The sequence below is a fragment of the Pygoscelis adeliae genome, unplaced genomic scaffold (genome assembly GCF_000699105.1).
Source record: "Pygoscelis adeliae isolate BGI_AS28 unplaced genomic scaffold, ASM69910v1 Scaffold238, whole genome shotgun sequence".
NCBI lineage: Eukaryota > Metazoa > Chordata > Aves > Sphenisciformes > Spheniscidae > Pygoscelis > Pygoscelis adeliae.
In genome coordinates, this window is record NW_008825285.1 from 493,891 (window position 1) to 514,584 (window position 20,694).

The following is a 20,694-nucleotide window of genomic DNA, read 5'->3' on the forward strand; positions in this document are numbered from 1 at the left end:
TCACTTCTCTCAGTTCCAACCAAAAAATCCTTTCTGAAATTAATAGGTGTTTAAAATTCCTTTCCAACCATACTTGCACATCTCCTGTACGTTCCTTGGGCTACATTGTTTCAGTGATTGGTTCAAAGAGTGAGATTCAGCATGGATATTTATTTCCTCGTTCTGCAACCTATCACATAGTTTGGCCTTTAAAGTGCATTACCAACTTTACCAACATTTGCTGTAGCAGTAATTTGTCACCATAGTATCTAAGAGCTTTTATAACTCTTCGGTAGATCATTTGGTATTACCTTCTCAGAAGAGCTTAAATAGGAGGTTAGAACAACTCTCACTTAAATTACTTTTCTATCAAATTACTTTACCTACAAATTATCCCCTTTACAGAGAAAGCTGAAAGACTCCTTCCAGAATACTTCAGATAAAACAGCAAAATATTTCAGGCTTTTGCAGATGTAACAGAAATAGCTGTTATACCAAAGCAGAAGCTTGCCATCACAGCTTGGAATTACTTTTGGTTTTCTTTAGTGCAAAGGCAATTCAGAGCAAAAGTAAAAGCCAAAGTAATATGAATGAAGAGCACATGAAAGGAAATGGCTGGGTTCCTCTAACAGGAGTGCTGGGAAATACAGCATGTTAATAGAGAATGACAAAGTTAGGTTGTCTAAAGATTCATTGATGAGGAAACTTTTGAATCTTTCTGATTTAAACTCTCAAATTTTGCTTTACAGGAAATATTAGCAAAAATTGTACGACTAATGGATGGTCAGATATTTTTCCTGACATCTTAAGTACTTGTGGATATAATGACTATGAGGATGATTATAAGGTAGGAAAAATACTTTTTCTATTAATTTAGATGCCGGTGTTCAATACAGCTATCAGACATATTCTGCTTCTAAGTAATTCCCATTTTACTCTATCAGAATTAATGGAAATATGTAGTAATTTTTGGTAGCATTGATTGCCATATGCTTGGATTGCAAATGTCATAATAAGATAAAATCAGAAATGTAGAATTCAGTAACTGTTTGAAATTCAAGTCTATAAACAGTTGGTAGTTGCAGTAATACCTCTGTATTTCTAATATTGCAATGTTACTGGGCTTATGCACAATATGTTTTTCATGGTGTTATTTCTAGGAGTTTCTATTATAACAAATCCTAATACTGTAATAATCTGTTAATAATACATGCACCACTTAATTGCTGGTATGTGTTTAAGTTATAAGTAAAATAGAATGAATTTGGTCATTGGAATTATTGTAAATTTATATTGGACTTCAAATTGTGTTAGCAATTAGAAGTGGTTCAAAAAGCTATCAAGAGATCTTAAATACAGTATAAATGGAAAAACAAATTCGTTCACTTTGCAGATCCTATTTCTTGTTTTTTGTTGAGAGAAGTACTTTTTCCATCACATTTTACCTGTTTTCTATCTGTTTTTCTGCTGAGGCTAACAGCAAGATTTTGTTTACAAGGATGAGCTCACAGTGTCAGTAAAATTCTTGTTATCATGAACAGATGAAGTCCTCTCATGAATAAAGATACTTGGCTGGTTGGGTTTTCCTGGATTTTAGTATGTGTGGAATAGCTCTAGCAGACCTCTTCTGTCTGGTTTGCAGAGATGTGCTGGCATTCTAGCTAAGACATGCAGTTCTTGCCATCTCTTTCTATATTTAAAAGCCCAACCATTGCTGTAGTTGAAAATAGGTAATAAAGAAAATGGATAGAATATGTTGTTTTCCCAACTTTTCTGAAGACACATTCTAAAACATTGGTATCATCTGACAGCTTGGGGACGCACACACATTACTGCTAAAACAGCCATTTTAAAACACTGTCATTCAACCCTTGTCATGTGGAGTGAAAATGGGTCAAGACTTAAAAATTCAAATTAGCAAAAGATAACATTTCAAGTAGTGAGAAGTACTTAATTAGCAGATGAACTAGTACTACAGAAAACCAGTTCTTGTTTGACATAGTCATTAGTAATTTGAAGGAGAAGAATGAAATGCAAGTTGCCTATACTTGCAGGAATGAACATAGAGAAACTGGAAATAGGAAGTAGTAGCAACATTTACAAAGCCTGGAAAAGAGCAAATAATAAATCAGTGAGGATAAAAATCAGAAAAGAGATGTGGAAACCAGGTACTGAAAAAATGATTAACAAAAGTACAATAGCTAGATAGAATATCATAGTTATCTAACATAGATAGTATACAGAATAAATGCATAGCATGTTGCAGGGAGGGAAAGGGGAAATGCAAGCACTGATTACCTTTCAAGTAACATGACCCGAGGTCCCTGTCCTTTTTTCTCAAGTACCACTGTCATTGCTCAGGCCATATTCTTTGCCTGAAGATCATAAACTGGTTATTTCAGTGGGATGAGACAATAATTCTTTTCTAACCTTAAAGTTGACAGGTCAAAAAGGTGATACAGTAGTGGTGGCTTGTCAGAAGATAAGCTGTTCCTGTGCAAATGTTATTTTGTAGTTAAAGAAAGGACAAAAACTATCAGAATAAAATCTGAAAAGGGAAACAGGAAAGCATATGTTTAAATCTCTCTCTTCATGGGAGACGATACAAAAAATGCAAGTATCATGCAGTTGTGAGATTTCAGGAGGCATTTAAGGTTCTGCATCAGCCAACTGTTACACAGGAAGATGTTTTCCTTAGCGCTCAGTGGTAGCACCTCAAAACAAAAAATCTTTACTCAGCATAAATCAGTACAGTTCATTTTTATTTGACCTAGAATTTCAACAAAAAGAACTAAAAATTAAATCCTAAGTAATTGCATACGAAATATTTTGGACATAAAAATATCATGCAACAATATGCTTTGTGGGTGATGTGTGAGGTTGCCCCCAGAGTTACAGTAGCTGAGGAGATCATATTTTAGGGAAGGTGGCAAAATACTTTTCTTATGGTAAGTCTTAAATTTTCTTCGGTGTGCTTTCTTTGAAGACAATGTTAAAGGAGTAGGTAGAAACTGTCTTTGCATCTTCACTGCTGAATGAATTTCCAGATCCAATTAAATATTTATTCCTTTTTTTTGCTGTCTTTTAGGATATGGACTTGTATCTTTACTTCAAAAGGGACTTATTTCTATACATATATTTATTTCTATATATATATATGCATACACAAAGACATATATATCTCTCCAGACATGCATCTAATTTGGGCAGGTTTGAATATTCTAGAGAAGGTTTAAATGATAGACATTGGTGAGCAAATATTGAACAGGCAATTTATTAATAGGTACCAAATTCTTATGCTGAAAATGTGCTGAAATGAGAAAGCTTATTTAAAAATACTGTAAGCATGTCATCTATTATTTCTCTGCCAAGTTCACTGATATTGTTCAGGGTATGAAAGAACTTGTCTGGTTCCACAATTTGCATTCATGTTACTCAGAGTTAAAACGTTCAATTTTTATTCTGTGTCAAATGGTATATTAGCAGGTTCTATAAAAAGAAATTATTTGCTTAACATTTTGAAATTAACTATAAGTTCCTGGTACAGCACCCTTAAATAGAATGTTTTATTTAATGTTAGATCTTCTATTAGTATTCTTTAGTGCTCCTGTCTGTATTTATAGGGGACCAATTTGACAAGTATGACAGTGTCTGAACAAACTATCTGTATGTTGTTATCACATCAAATTGTAGATCTAAACCTTTATTATATACTTCCAGTCTCTTTCCTATAAGTAAACTAGTTACTGCTAACCTTCAAGATCAAGTTTTAGATACATCAAAGAAGTGTCTTTTTTTTCCTTTTATATTTCTGTTGAGGTCATGGCAGCACAATGGGAAAATGAATAGCTTGATTTGACCATGCTAGAAACTCAGGTCAAGGTGTGCTAACCCAGTCCAAGCCTCACCACAATCTTTCCTTTCACATGGACATATTTTGGTATCTTCTATCTAGACTGAACAAGCTGGAGATGTGTCCTAGCTGTCCTCGGAGGGTATTAAACTCTCTGTCAATATTATTAATATACGGCAAGATGCCTGGTGAATGTAAAGGACTGAAATGTGTCCACTTTACTTAAAGTAATGACTGGGTCAGTGTTGTCTAATCTTAGCGTGAATTGGCCTGAGGTTTATTAAGTCACACAAAAAACAATACGTACAAGTTACAGGCTATGAGATTTGAATGCAAAGGCAAATTCATGGAGAGAAAGATCATCAGGGCTGTTAAATGTGGTGATACTGTTGCAGCTTGTGCATAAGTAGAACCGTCATCTGTGGAAGAAGTATTCCCCTATTTGGCCAGTTTCCTGAAGCATTCACTCTTAGACTGCTGTCAGAGATAACATCCTGGGTGTGCTACCCGCTATCCACTGCCCAATACAGATAACACTACCCAAGACAAGTGGAGTCAAGGCATTGAGGTCAGGACAAACACAAACAAACACTGTCTTGAATGTCTGTAGCTACCTTTAGCAAACAGATGCATTACTACTGTCTGTGAAGTGGATCATTGCACTGGACTAATGGATTGTTTGTACTGAGTCTAAATTGAATCCTTCCCTCTCAACAAAATGTAATGCAGGGCAGCCATCTACCAGTGCTTTTTCTGCATGCCTGTAAGTCATGCTATATTTATTTACATTGCATACTACATTTTTCATTACTTAATGATGCTACTATTATTAAGAGATACTTAAGGCAATACTGGTCTCATCTTTTTTGGGTGATGTTTAGGCTTGAGGTGAATTGAAGGAGAAATGTGTCGGAAAAGGGATATCATTAATTACTTGCATAAAGATTATTAAATACCGTGAGGAATACCAATTTTATTACATATATTTTTAGTAAATTCTATTTTGCTCTGTACTATTTAATAAAGTGTAGAAGTGCCTGATAAGAAAAAAGTAAATTTTCCCCAACTTGTAATCCATCTTTTTATCTCAGTTTATATTTATTCTCTTATAAGTAAGTCTTATAAGATTTTAGAAATGGCCACTATGCTGTTGAAGTTCATTTTGCAAAAGGAAAGAACTAGGGTTTTTTATTGCACTTCTATTGGCATTTGCTCATTTCAGTGTTTCTAAAGCACTGAACTCATTTGCTAGGCCCAGTTCTGATTTTACAGTGTTTGTACAGTTTAAGGCTGTCTGATATGTTCTTCTAGTATGAATATTTGGATATTATGGAATGTACTCTGACACATGTATCATGAAAATGTAAGACCACAAATTTTAATATACTTTTAAGTAATCATATCTGTGAATACTAGACTCTTACATACAGTATATGTAGTCCACAGAATAAACAAAATGAAGAGTCACCTGGGATGATAATGATCATAAATACTTTAGAAGTGATAAATTATATTTTTGGTTAAATGAATAAAGAGGTGTGCATTTTTCTTTTACATTAAGGATGACATCTGGTCAATAGTAAAACTCTTTTGGACAAAGAATCAAGACCTAAACCTTCAGAGCGTTTTGTCCTTCAGCACTGAATTACCCTCTCACCCCTAGAGGTCCTTCCAAACCAAGGCTGAGGTTGAAAGATCCACTGGGTAACTGTCAACTTTGCCTAGGAAGCTTCTGTTCTATGTCTATTCCGTAAATAAACAGAAGACTTCCGTCTCCTGAACTTAGTAAAAATAACATGAAACTAACTTTAAAGGAAACATTAGCAGAAAAAGGTGTCTGTTCTAAGAAAGCAAAACACAAGGGTACGTAAGAATAGATTTTACAAAAAAGTATTGAAGATAACACTAATTACTCAAACTTGTACTAATCCAATTTATTTTTATATGTGTGGGGTTTTGTACTTTTTTAAAAGCTGTTAACACTAGGTAGCCACAACAAAAGAGGAAACATCTTAGGATTAGGTCTTTATAGTCTAGAAAGCAGTTACAGATTCTGTAAACATTTCCATAAAATTGTTTGGAAAATCATAAGCCACTGATTTTTGCTGTGCCTAACTACCTATTGAGTTTAGCTTAGTGACTGTAATTTGAATATTTTCCTCAAAACTTTAAAAGGAAATTGTTGGATTTCAGTTTTGGAATCAGTATTGCTCAGATAATCATGTGAATATTTTGCAGAGTCCAGCTGTTCTTACTACTGTTGCAAAAGTACTATTTTTGTTAGACATGCAGAAAATTTCATGTCATTTCAATTTCATAATGGCATTTCAATTGCATATGCATGACTCAAATCAGTTTATGCTTTGAATACAGTTACAAAATCTAAACGGGATTGGATATTTATTCTGTGTTAAAATCTTTTAAAAATATAATTTAGTTTTAAATTCTGTTTTGGTCAATCCATACCTTCTTTGCACTCATTTCACTCCTGCCAATCTTGCAAATTTTTTATTAAGTCCAGAGGTTAAAGCTAAAGTTTAATTGAGAACTGGCTAATTATGGTTCACGCAGAATAGTAAATAAGAAATAAGATATGCCTATCTTACATAAAAGATACTGATTTTTATGTGCTGTCAGATGTGGTATTGCTTTGCCTGTTTCTTTTGCAGCAATACAATATAAAGAGTTTTTTTCTAAATGGTACTATGTAAAATACAGAGTAGTGACAAATATTTAATAGCTATAACTAAGTCAGTATTAACCTAAACAAATTTCCTGGTTTTCAACTACCGCAACACAATGCAGAATTTAATTCCTTGTGTTTATGGGGGTTGTGCGTATATTTAATAAACATATAATTTCAGAACACCATTTGCCAATTTTTTTGTTGAGTCACTAGGAGTTACAGAGGTCTTACAGGCAAATTAAGACATTTCTATTTATGCTCATACAGGAAATTTAAGTAGCAGTATGTTTGCATCTTCTTTGATGCTGGCTCTGATAAAATGCTTCATGCTAATAATCTAAAATTTTTGCTTGTTTTTGAAAATCATAGCACCTGAATTTAAATAATTATAATTTTTGATGTAATGGATTCAAAATGTAGTAGTGTTTGCTTAGCTTTGCAGTAGTTTGAGAAGCACGGTTAATTTTTGATCAGTAGAAAATTTTCAAACATTTAAGGTTTCTGACCATTATAATACTAGACCAGTAAAATGGTCTGAAAGAAGGAAATGTGCTCACTAGCCACAGTTTCAAGTGTAGAATAGAGAATAATTAAAAATCTGTGTTGTATGATAAAATAATTTCAATTGTGTAATTATTTCTTATTTGGTTGTACAAAATTACTATGGTCAGTATTAAGACAATGTCAAAGTACTGTTGGCTGATTAGCTTCAGTCCTGACTTATACCTCTGTGTAGCTATTTCATGTTTGTCTGTTTGGCAGATGAATGACCAGCAGGTAGATTCAGTCCTGCTGACACTGACACCTATTGTGCTGGACTAAAAGTGCACAGGATTCTTGTTTTGATTTTAGTCAGACTATTTGTTGTGTACAGAATGCCGGAAACATTATTTTAAACAACGTGTTTTTTCTGGAGGAAGACAACCTCTTCTATTCTCCCTAGTGGTTAGAAGCGATGGGAGTCATTTTACATCCAGGCCGCCTGACAGTTACTGTCAAGCTCAGAATACATAGCTAGAGGCTAAATTAGAGGCGCAGTTACATCAGTGTGGCTGGACAACTGATGCTTTGTTAGAAAGTTCCTGCGGGGTTTCACCTTTTTTTCCTTCATTTAAGAATTCTGAAATCAGATACAATTAAGATGGGTCCAATTTCAAAAGAGTCAACCAATGGAGTTTTTCTGAAATCAAATCTAGACAGATTTTTCAAGATGGTACGGAATGATAAAAAATGAAACAAGTCCAACTTTTTTGTTGGGCATGTTTCAGTCGACCCAATGCTGTTTGAACCACAGCTACTTTCTTTATGCCAAAGTACAAAACACTTTCTTGTTACACAGTCTAATGGCTGAAAAATATTTGAAGAAGTATTTTCAATTCTGTAACATCAACACCTGCCATGCAAGTTTGTTTATAGGCAGCAACAATTTTGGTAAGTTTATGCAGCTGAATGCGATTTATGCATCTACATCCACATTTGGAGTTATTAGACAGTAGTCCAGCTCCCAACTTGAATTTTGTGATGCCTTCAAAAATTGACAAGGTGAAGGACCTTTCAACTTTGAATTCTATGAACGTAGTGAATATAGCTGGTATAGTTCCATCTACTTCAAGAGGTGACACACAGCTTGCATATAGAGGGCATGACTCTTGGGAGAAAGTAAATATAATGGCTCCTGTATTTCTTGCCAGTGCTATAGAATTGGCCATTAGATGCTTTCTAAGGACTGAGATCATCTCAGTTGCAAGTCGATAATAGCTAAAACATGAGAGAACTGGAGTAAAGGATGTCTCTAGTGGGAATCCTTTATTGCCTTCAGGGGATTTCTGGACCATTCACCATTCCCTTTAGCAGATGCTTTTACTACTGACTTGGGAAATTTACTCCTTACACATGAAAATAATCTCAGAAATGCTGTTAGATAAATTTATATCGAATTCTGAGACTGCCTGCAAATCCATTTAAGCTGCTTTCCCTCTCTTTGAACATTTATGAACAATTTTTAAAAATAATATCCTTCACTTTTTTCTTTGTATGTTATTCTTCTTGTCTATTTATTCAGTGCCTTTGCAAACTGGCAGCCTCCAAAGTCGGTTAACTTGGCAGCATGATGGCAGATCATAGGATAGCCAGGCCACTCAAAAGCAGACCCGAAAGGAACAATTTGTCCACTTAACCATGAGCACCGAGGGGTTATGAATTAGATTTAAACTCTCCAGGACATTATTACAGACAGGTCAGTCAAGAACTTCGTGCGGTGTACTTTATTGGTAAAAACAGCAGATATAGTATTTTATTCATAAGGGAAGGAGTCCATCAGGCAAAAAAATACCTTTCAATGATATTGTTCTCTCTCCCTTTACCTATTTGAGTTTAGATTCACATCTCAGGAAATAGGGGGTACAAGTCAAAAAGGCAAATTATATGGTGAGGTATTAAGAGGAGACATAGCTCTAGGACATTGATTGTAAGATAAAAAATGTGTTAGAGAAGAGCTTTTAACTCAATGTTTTATTATTAAAAAACAATTAATTTGAAATTAGCATCTTGGTTTTCTTTAACATACTATAAAATCATTCTGCAGTACTGTCTTCTGCAAGATATCCTTTAAGAGAAGAGCACAGGATATTTTGAACAAAAATAACATCTGCAGTTTACAGCAGCTAGAATTGGAGCTGTGCTCACTACGTGCTCTGTGCTCATTTTAGATCTGGCGAGAATGACAACTCCTTTTGACCAGTGTCTTGCTTTGAATGAACATAAATTACAACAGAAGAAATTAATTAGAAAGACTAAGGCTCAAACTCTGGCTACACAAAAACTTTAATTAGTTTAACTATGTGGTTTTGAAGTAAGCTGAATTGATGAACATTGTATTCAATTTTATTTAAATTAGTTTTACTTGAATTACCTTAATTTCTAACTGACATAAACTATACATCATCTACATGCATACATAGCTGTAGATACATATTAAAGCCCCTATCTATTGTGAGAATGGTGCAACACAAGTTTAAAATCTACAATTTTTAGATATTTTCATGGGAAAACAGTATTTAAAGCATAGCTTAATCAGTAGCTTCTGACACCTGACCATTTAGTAAATTACCCTTCAGAAATGCCTCCTCCCTCACTTCCCTGTAATTTCTCTGTACCAAGCACTGCTGGTTTCTTTTTCATTAGTCTTTAGCAACTTTGAGATACATGTTCATTATGTTACGCGCTGGCATCACTAGGACTGTGTGCAGTTATTAGTAATAGTATGATGGCTGCTAATGTAAGGACGCATCACAAAACTGAGATTTTTTCACAATAAGCAAAAAAGATGTACTTTTGCATGACTAGAATTACAAGTCAGTTGAATTTCATCTGACTAGATTGTACAATATACTCATCTGCATTTAATCCAGACAGCCTATGCCTTCTCTACAGTCAAAGGAGATCTAGTCTTTGGAGCCTGGATGGAAATCATATCACCCTAATTTCTTTGAATTGCTAAAACCACAACGAAGCACATGAATCATAGTGTAGAAGAGTCTGTTCTTCTCCATTGACTCCCCCCGTCTTGGGAGACAATGACTAATTCGGTTGAGTTGCTTACCTTTTAGAAAGATTATATCCCACTGTTACATATATTAAGCTAAATGAGTCTTACCTTATTCATTTCACCTAGTTACCAGTAGTTATTTGAAAGGTTTTAAAAGAATATGTTTTGGTTTTTTTTCATGATATTATTACTGAGAAAACAGACTTGTGGTATCAGAAATCCCATGGGAGTTGGACCTCAGTTGGAAAAATTCCAAATAAAAGCAAAAACAAATGCCAGACTTCAAATGTTGGCCTTCAAAACAAGATGGAAAAAAATAATAAAGGAAAAAATCTTAATGGAAATAAAATCAAAGTTTTGTAATGCTTTTACTGCCTGATGGAAAGCTGACCAAATCAGTGGAGAAACGCCTGGGACAGAGTCATGTTGTCTAACTTTAGACATCTGTCATCTGCGTCTGCACTAGTGTCTCTAGGTTCCATTCGTATTTAATAAAGAAAAAGTAGGTGTTTTTGCTTCACTATCCTTCTAAATTATTTCAGATGCCTGTCTTAGGATGACATGAATAACATTCTGCTGTTTCTATTCATTGGTTATAAAGAGAATCTTAATACCTAGCTCAGATGGCCTCATCCCTGCAAAATTCAGTGGCTATTAGTGCATCTGTTTCTTTACTGTACTGTCCTGCACTTTATTCTAACTTGTTTTGAGGAAGTAAACGGGGACTCTGCATTCCTGGGCATGGAAAACATTCACAGGAAGGCAAAATTGCTTATCCTAAAATCAACTTTATAGAGATCTCAAAAAAAATTATTCCACAAAAAAAAGAAAAAAATACTCAGTTGAATTACATAAACCAGATAAATTTCAGTGTTGTTACTCAGTGTGATGGATTCCAAGAAAAGGGGAAGTAAAAGATATATTGAGTCCAAATTGTTCTTGACATGAAGCAATGCAGAACATATAAGCAGAATCAAGGCTTTCCCATGGGAACATTGGTCTGACTGCAATTTCCCATAATGACTTCTTGTCCAGAATCATTCCTATAAAAATCTAAAGACTATAGTGACTGTGGCTTGTTAAGAGTCTGTAAGTCAGTTGATTCTGTGTTCTTAATATATGCAAGTATAATGGGTCTAGGACAGGAATGAAGGGAGGAAAAGAATGTAGGAGCAGTGCAATTCATTCTGAAATGAAGATGGGCAAAAATATGGAAAAAGTGAGCAAAGGCAATGCAGACTAAACATAGATATACTTGGCACCAAACAATTTACTTATTTCCTAAACAAAAACTTCCAAGGCAAGACAAGAATTAAGGAGAATATACAATCTCTGTCTAGTTCTGGTATGCTTGGGCCTTTTAAAGGATTATTAACATCATAAAAATACAATACATAGATGAGAGAATTATAGGATAACACAAGTGGTGACTGTTTTATAAGCAGTGAACTTGGTGAATTGTAAATAATTGCATCAGAAGAAGTGATCAGAAGGCAAGAGATTTGTTCTTACCCATGCAGAGTAGTAGCTGAATGTGAAACCTTTCACCTTACACGTCAAGTTTTCTTACCTGGTGGGCACTGACTCGGCTGTGTTCAGAACATCAGAGCAGGTGCTGGAACAAATTCCTTGGGTCTCTCAGTCATGTCTGTGCCAACACAGTCAACCACATCAAATTCTTTCCAGTCATTTACATTCACATACTTACTACATATTTTAAAACCTGGAAGGCTGAAATTTAACTTACAAATCAAAATTCCTGAAGTTAGATATTTACTTGAGATGTGGGTGTCTAACTACTAGTGTGTGGAAACAGGGCTTGATGTGGTTGCCCAAACATAGGTATCTAGTGCCATTTGAGTTGCCACTGCCATTCCAGCAAAGAGGTCCTTTGTCACATCTGCCATGCAGGTGTCTTGGATACCCTAGGGCATTTCAAGTAGTACTAGATGACTACATTTACGCTAGCAGGTACTGTTTGTTCATTATGTCAGTGGAACTTGTTTTGACCAAACGGTGATGTCTACTTAAGGGTGAACGGAATGTCTCTCTTGGCTGCATTTTTTCAGGTCTTGGTTCTGTAGTCAGTATCTCTGGCTGTGTAAGGAGGGGAGCTAGTATGTCTGTTGCTATGAAAGTCAGAAAAGTTGGGCAAACTTTCTGGTAATGTAAAATGTTGCAAGTGGGATCTTGGCAGATGAGAACACATCTCTATCCTCTCTTGGTAATAAATTATCATTCATGATAGCCAGCAAAGCTGTTCTTAGCTCATGTACTGATCTGAAATCAGCTGGTGCTAAATCTGGCATGTTCATTTCAGTGTAGTGAGTTTGTAGCTTCACTTTATTTAGTCTGGCCAGCAAAAAAAGGCAATTTGATAGTGAGGTTTTATTGCTTAGATATTTTATAGCTAGAATGATTTTATTCTCTATTTGGTTTTCCTTTATGTATTTGAAAGGAGAGAATGAATATCAATGAGTTGAGGTATTCTATACTGGTGAGCCGAATGCACACTTTTGACTTACTGGGATTTAAGACATTTAAGACATTGAATGTAAAGGTGCTGATACAGCTTAACTGACTCATTATATGTGATAGTAAGACACGTAGTATGTTTGCATTTGTGTATGTTGTACAGCCTGGATTAGTTACTCAGAACAATAAAGACATATTCCCATAGTACAGTCTTCGAAATCCACTCCCTGCAGTAGATCCAGAAACCCTTTGGATGAATTAATAGTAAAGGATGTTATGACTCATTTTTGAGAAACTAATGTTATATTCAGTGTCACGTAGAAGCCAAGGACTTGAGTAATGAGTTGTCAAAAACTTCAAACTTTCAAGAATAGCTACTTTCTATTGTTGAAAGGAAACGTGCAAGTTGAAATTACTTCTTATAGTTGCTGGACTCTTTGATCTTTCATGTAAATATGGGATAAGTAGTCACTAGCAACAGAATTATATAATCAAAATCGCTAATATCTTTGTTGTAAGCTAAATGTATTTTATTAATTCAAATATTTTTAAGAATCCCTGCATCAAAATAACAATGTTTCTAGTACTGTCAGCTTCCTAATAATTCCTGTGTATCATATGTGTGCAGGGTTCTTTACAAGACCTGCAGAAAAAGGGGTTCAAGGCTGTTGTGGATTAACCCCGGCCAGCAGCTCAGCCTCACACACCCACTCACTCACTCCCGCACAGTGGGATGTAGAAGGGTAAAAGTGAGAAAACTTGTGCGTTGAGATAAAGACAGTTTAACAGGTAAAGCAAAAGCCGTGTGTGCAAGCAAAGCAAAACAAGGAATTCATTCACTGCTTCCCATTGGCAGGCAGGTGTTCAGCCATCTCCAGGAAAGCAGGGCTCCATCACGTGTAACGGTGACCTGGGAAGACAAATGCCATCACTCCAAACGTCCCCCTTCCTCCTCCTTCCCCCAGCTGTTATTGCTGAGTACAGTGTCATATGGTATGGGACATCCCTGTGGTCAGCTGGGATCAGCTGCCCCAGCTGTGTCCCCTCCCAACTTCTTGTGCACCCCCAGCCTACTCGCTGGTGGGGTGGGGTGAGAAGCAGGAAAGGCCTTGACTCTGTGTAAACACTGCTCAGCCATAGCTAAAACATCCCTGTATTATCAACACTGTTTTCATCAAAAATCCCATGAGCTGCTACGAAGAAAATCAACTCTATCCCAGCCAAAACCAGTACAAAGGCCTAACCCAAATGTTAGCAGTGAGAAAGTCAGCACAAGAGAGTTTTTGAATGAAGCAAGGAGGTGACAGGAGGAAGTTTAATGTCTAGCCAGAGGGAACTAACCTTAAGTCTGGAGTATAGAGACCATGGTACTTACAGAAAAGTATACAGTTGGGTCAGTTTAGTCATCTGTTTAACAGCAAATGCATGAGTTGGCATGTGTCAAACTCACACTTCTTGTCTCAGTGTTATTTCTGTTCCTTAGGCAAACCTAAGACTGTCTTTGGAGCAGATCTTACAACCAACTCATACCAGTAAGGGACTTTACAGCTGCTTTAAGATTTTCTAGCACAATGAGAAACCTGAACAGGAGGGAAGAAGTCATTTCTACTGGGCACAGTGAAGGGCCAGGACACAATTTACAACAGAAGTCCTGGTTTAAGTGGCTTTCCTTTTGAAGGCTTTTAACAATACAAATTACAGGAGGCCAGTGGTTACTTTAACATGTTAGGATTTGTTAAACCACTTGGTGGTTCCCAGGATAAGAAGATGAGTGGTGTGAAGTTGTCCCTGTGTGCACTCTTACCAGGTGTTGTGTGCAAGGCTTTAGCATACCCGGGGAGACCCCTGTCTCTGCTCTACAGTAATGTGATGTTGAACATCACTGTTACTATTAAAATGGTATCTCTGCTAATTATTTTTTTCCATGAAAGTGAACAGGAAAACTTCCACTCAGTATTTAAACAATGCAGATTCATTGTCATTGCAACTTCTTTTGCAAATGACATTTATCTCCCTCAAATTTACATGGTGGATGTTAACAACTTGTGATTTAGAGACCATTCAGGCTTCTATTTGTATGCTCAGTAGAAATGTGTTTTAGTGGGGTCTGCAAATGCCAACAAGTTGATAACAAATAGAACATATTGTGGAACTGTTGTGCATCATTTCTAAGCTTTACACTATATTTGCAAATCCCAATGTGCACAAGGTCAGGAGAAAAAATTCATTTTCTTCCAGAATACTGATGATGGGGACATGAGGCTACCAAATTGTTAAGTCATTTATAAGAGCATCCTTTTTCCATGATTTTGCAGAGCAGGTCAGGTTGAATGAATGAAGGAGGGAGCCTAAAGTATTTGCAGTGTTCTTGGTGCCATGGGCTGTTGTAATTGCTGCTGAGAAACTGTTTATCACTCTATTCCCAGAAAATTGCCTGGAGACTGGCTGATGTTCCTTTTGCTATGACAGAAGCCAAATTAAAGAAGCACAGGGGTGCTCTGCAGTGCTTGTCTGTAGGCATAGTTCTTAGAGCTGTCCAAAAACGAGCCAAACTGGGGAGTATAATTCTGCCATTCTAGCAGGGAATTGAAGGGAAGTTCTTCAGAAGTGATTTTATGTGAAATTATGTTAATTTTGAAAAAAAAAATTAGAATTATATTTGAAAACAATTTTAGAAACATTGTTCAAGAAACATTGGACTACTAAGAATCCTATTTAGCAAACACAGGATTCATGTGGAAAACCAGCATCTTTTGGGGGCATCCATCTAAGTGCAAGCATTTGTACACTCTGGGTAGCTACACTTGAATTAGTCACTGTGGGGCCTCTTCATTGTCTGTAGAAATATATCCAATGAAGTCCATGTTGACTGCTTACATAGATACAAGAAGTGCTTCCCTAGAAGGCCCAATGAAGAGACCCTACATTGCCTTAGATGTTTATATTTGCAGTGTAGACACCTAACGCTAGGTGAAACAGAGCCTACGATTTATGCCCATAGAGAGTCCCTAGGAATGCAGTGGGGCTCTGCAAATACAGAGCAGACTCTATAGAGATCAATAAAGTAATACTTTAGGTTTTACCATTTTAACCACCCAGGGACACCAATATTTATTCAGGATTTTAACTGAGGAACTTTCTTGTGGTCATTCTAATGGCACTGGAAACTTCATTAAGTCCGTATTTTCCTTCTTTATCTCTGCAGTAAATTAATATTATGTAAAGCAAGCAAAACATTAAAATGTCAGGACTGTTGTCAAAAAGGCCACAGCTTACTTCTCTAATTAAAAAAAGAGGTTTCTGTTTCCTGTGACACCTCATGTACCACTTTTAGCTCCTAGCAGGCGTGACAGTTGCTATGAATACACTTAAGGTCTATGGCAGTTACGTTTCTCTTATTTTCCCCCTTTAACCGTATCTACGATAGTGCAGTTTCAAGATTCTTCATTTCATTTAACATTTCATTTAGTCTTTTCCATATCTGTATAATATTTGCTAAGTGAATGTCCAGCTGAATTCATCATGACTTGGGATTGCTAAAGTTACCTCTTTACTTGGCCTTTTAAATGCTATAAAAATAAATACATTAAGTGATTTGCTTTTCCTTTTGCTATCTTAGTTTATTTAAAAGTATTGCTTCCTTGCTACTTTTTACAAACATCGTTTGAGAAGGTAGGTGATATAACCATGTGCACTAAATATTGGAATTCTGTCTTTTATACATAGAACATTCTACACTACTATTAAAAACTTTAATTTCATAACATAGTAAAAAACCTTACTATTTTAATATTTTATCTAGCTTCAGTGGAAAATGTCAGTCTAATGACTTTGTTGTAGGCATAAATGAAGAAGCAGCTTAATTCTGAGAGTATTTAGCATTATTTCTCTTGATGTTGTCATTCAGAATAGGATTTAATGTAATACGTAGCTGGTAAATTTACAAATAACTGCAGTTAATCACTGTGCACTTCAGTCTTCTTTTCCTCTGTTGAAAAACTTCCTTTCCAAGTTTTAGCAAATAACTTTACTAAAGAGAGGAAGGGTTGTTTGGGTCACAATTTAATAAAGTATTTGAACATTTAGATTAGGAAATTAATGAGACTTAAACATGTCTTTAAACTCATGTATAAATGCATTACAAAATACACTGGAGCAGAAGGACTGAGAGAGAGTCTCTCTTTCAGAGATAATCCATTCTTTCAAACTGTGGCTCATTCTTCCCAGTTTGATTGTGTTTATGGAAGTTGATGAATCTGATATTTTCTTTGACCTCATTGACATGGAATAATCAGCTGAAGTTGTACCAGCTTCTGTGCCTAAAGTTTTGAGTTCCTGAGGCTGAATTTTCTAGTGAGGTCAATTGGCTTGAGATGTTGCATTGCAAAAATATGTTGGAATAAAGATACAACATTTTCATCACGTACTGTAGAGCAAAGAGTGAAAGTAATGCTATTTATTTAGCCTTCAGAGCTATTTAATGGAAAATTATATCATTTCACAGTCAATTTTACATATCAGTAAGTGGTTTCTGCATATACATTTTTCTGTGCAGGTCAACTTCTATGTAAGGGTGAAGACAATTTATACCCTTGGACACAGCGTATCTCTGATTGCTCTTACAACAGGAAGTATAATTCTTTGCCTTTTCAGGTATGTATTTTTCATGAGCAAATATGAACAATGATAAGATGGTTTTAACTGTTGTCTCATTGCTCAGATATTTAGAAAATGCATCGGGTTTACACTTTTCTCAATTAAACAGCTGACAATAATGTAATGCTAACTTGATTTTTGCTAGCACCAGTCATACTGAAAAATTTCAAAGCACTTCACAAATTTACAGACATTACAGCCCATGTAAGAAAGAATAGTCATTTAGGAATGGATTATATAAAGCATTTTCTATTTGATTATTAAAATTGACACCTTGAATTGCTCTTGAAAATTAGTAGGATGCTGGTCTCAACACTGGACAAGTGGGCAGCCATGTTTTGCAGAAGCTTCTGGGTGGTCTCCAGGGGTACTATAATCAAAGGTAATCATTAATTTGTCCAAGTGGGGTTGTAAAGGTATGGATAATTGTGCTGAAGGATAGTGCTGGGTGTGCAATGTTTTTGTGACGCAGTGCTAGGAAAAGCACTACTGTCTGTTGGTTTTGCCTAATTTCTGGGAGTTTTCTGAGACTGAAAGCAATCTCCAACTGGTAAAAGAAATAGCAAAATGGTATTATCAGTATCATAGCTTTTCTCAGTCTTTCCACTTTCATGCCTTTATGTATCAGTTCTACCTGTCAATAGAATAGCCTTTATATTCTCCATTATAAACTTCACACAACTTTTCCGTTCCACTCTGCACCAAGAAAAACAAGAAAATGCATCTCTCAGATTTGGTAGAAAAGAAGTACATGTAATATGTAGAGGACAGCATGTTGTTTGTCAGAGCCTCATTCCTCTGATGAACTATTCCTATGGCGAGTTCTGTAAGCCTGTCAGGCTGCCATCAAATTTTCTCAATATTTAAATAGTCAGAGACTATTCAGAGCAGATACATAGCCCATAATTATATTTTGGAATATCTTTGAAAAAAAATGAATTGAGTAACTCATGGTTATCTTCTTTCTACCAGCAAATGCTAGAGGCAGATCGTGCATTTTCAAAACTGCTAAAACCTAATAACACGTTTAAGACAGTGTGTTACAGACATCTGAAAGTTGTCCATCACCAGAAGTCAGTTATAACAAACAGATCAAGAATTTCAGAGGTGTACTCAAAACCTTCAACTTCAGTTTAAACATCCAAGTTGAGAACTCCCCAGTCTCTCTGTTGAGTCAGTGGAAAGACCCAGGCTTTTTTTCAGGGGGGGGACATAGGGTCTTCTCAGTCTCCCCCTAAAGAAGCCTGTTTCTCTGTTATCTACAGGGCCTCTGTTATCTATCTAGGGGCCTCCTAACACAGTGAGTTGAATTAGGAACCCAAATAAGTTATAAAAATACCTTGTTCAGTATATAGTTTCCCAAGCATGTAGCAAGCAGCCAGTTATTATGGAAGGCTGCAGCTGAAGCAATTGTAAATTATCAATAATAGAAGTGAGTGCAAATGGCTACGTGTGTATGTCTGTTTGTCTCTCAGACCTGTTGTAGGGCATCCCGTATATTACGGTCATTTTTAAGGACAGAGTTTGGAAAATAAGAATGTTTCTATAAGTTTTAACTTTTTACTACTCAGCTGGTACCTCCTATCCAAGAAACATACTTTGCCCTGAAAGGTCCCAGGGTTCTTTATAAAGAATGCTAATATACTGTTTATAAAGATCAGTCACTCACCCCTGAAACACATTCACCTTTGAATGTAACCAGCAAACTTTCACCTTGCTGTGTTTAAAAAGGAGAGCAAAGAACAGCTCTTGTAAGTGAAACTATCTAAAGGAGATTTGGTAGTTAAGTAGCTTAGATGTAATCAGAAGTTACTAACGCAGTAGGGTTGTCAAAATCCTGACTTCATCCAGCAGGATTAGGATTTGAACTCTGGATATTAGTAACACAGGAGATTATTAAAATTGTGCATTGCTGGATTTGTATATGTATGCTTCAAATTATACTGCATTTAATCCTGAATATGTGCAGTATTTTTAATGAAAGAAAACATGGAATAACATGGAGTTTAATTTAATTGTAGGTAATGTGTTCATGACAAGGAAGTGGAAATTCTGTTTTAAGTATAAGACTTGACTTCTGCAGTCCATTATATATTGTTATGTACTGTCTGGCAGAACAGATGCAGCCTCAGGGCTTTGCAGTTGTTCACAATATCAGCTATAAGCACATGAAAGGCAGAACTGTTGGGTGGGGAAAGGAGAGTTGTTTCTGAAAGTTTCCATGCAGTTGCAATATCCTGTTTTGCATTTCTTCCAAAAAACTGGACTTGATTTTAATCTTTACAGAAACATTGTATGTGTGTTCCCATTATTAATATTTGTGAAGTACACATTTAGAAGCATTGTAAAAGGAAAGGATTTTTATATCTGGCTAATCCTTTAATCTCAAAACAAGGACATAAAACGTGAATATCTGTAAATACCTTGCCCAACTAAGCTGACAGCATTTTTCAAGTTACTATGGTACGACTCCCCACATAATGCTCTATGTACTTATTATAATTAAAGCTTATTGGTAACTTGCCGGCACAATATTTTCCTGTTGGAGGTTGCCAATTTGTCAGGCTCATTCTTGCTTCTGCAAACTTAATTTATAAACAGCAAAGCTAATAATTTTGATTTAGTCAAAAGAAGTTGCTTTACCCTTCTTAGAATGCAAGTTTCTATTTCTTCATTTTGAATGTCTAAGTTTTAAGATATAAAGTCTTAGAAAAGTGGAAATCAAAATGATTGAAAATATATAGTATTTGTCAGGTATTTTAACAAAGGTTGGTTTGTTCCAACTCAGAGCGAAGATAAATTGTAGAACAGCATATTTCTACATAACACTGACATTCTAGATCTTACTATAGATTTTACTATACTTCCTTCGGGGTTACTCCAGTATAACAAAACCTTCCAAAAAAATGTCAATTTCTCTGATATGTGTTTCTTACCAAGGAGAAAATTATGAATCTCCATCATTTCTATAAGATGTGCTCTCATGTGCATCAACTGTCTGTAAACGTTCCTCACGTGGTAGTTTTGTATCATGAGGTAGTCATATCAAAGGAATAAGCATGACAGCTTTTGTTTCATTGTTAAAGAACAGCATTTCTTTGTTATTCTGAATCATCATACATATCCCAAATAAAAATACTTTCTTGCCCACTACCTCCAAAATGTTGGTTTGACAGCCTTGCATATATCCAACATTTATTATTTCAGCTACTGAATGGGATGATCATCTAAATTAGTTACTCAAGTTACTCAAGAAAAATATTTTCCTCCTATTTGCTGCTTGCATGTATCTCTGAATTCCATAGGAACATACAATGCAGTCCAACGTAACAGCGGTATTTCAGTTTTGCTCAGAGCCTGTCTCAGCAAAGGACATGCATAGCCACAGCAATCACTGGATTTTTGACAACTGTTTAAGTTCAGCCTGGTATTATGTCGATTGCCAAACTGGGGGCTAGTGAGATGGATCTGTTATTTATTTCGCTACCGTCACTTTAA

General features: G+C 35.7%; 1 protein-coding gene across 1 annotated transcript in view; it reads left to right on the plus strand.

Annotated features, from left to right (window-relative positions):
• VIPR2 (vasoactive intestinal peptide receptor 2) overlaps window positions 1-20,694 on the plus strand; it is a 75,273-nt gene that overhangs the window by 36,963 nt on the left and 17,616 nt on the right. The window contains 2 exon segments of the mRNA XM_009329890.1: window positions 729-826; window positions 17,096-17,193. Coding sequence (XP_009328165.1) covers window positions 729-826; window positions 17,096-17,193 — 196 coding nt within the window.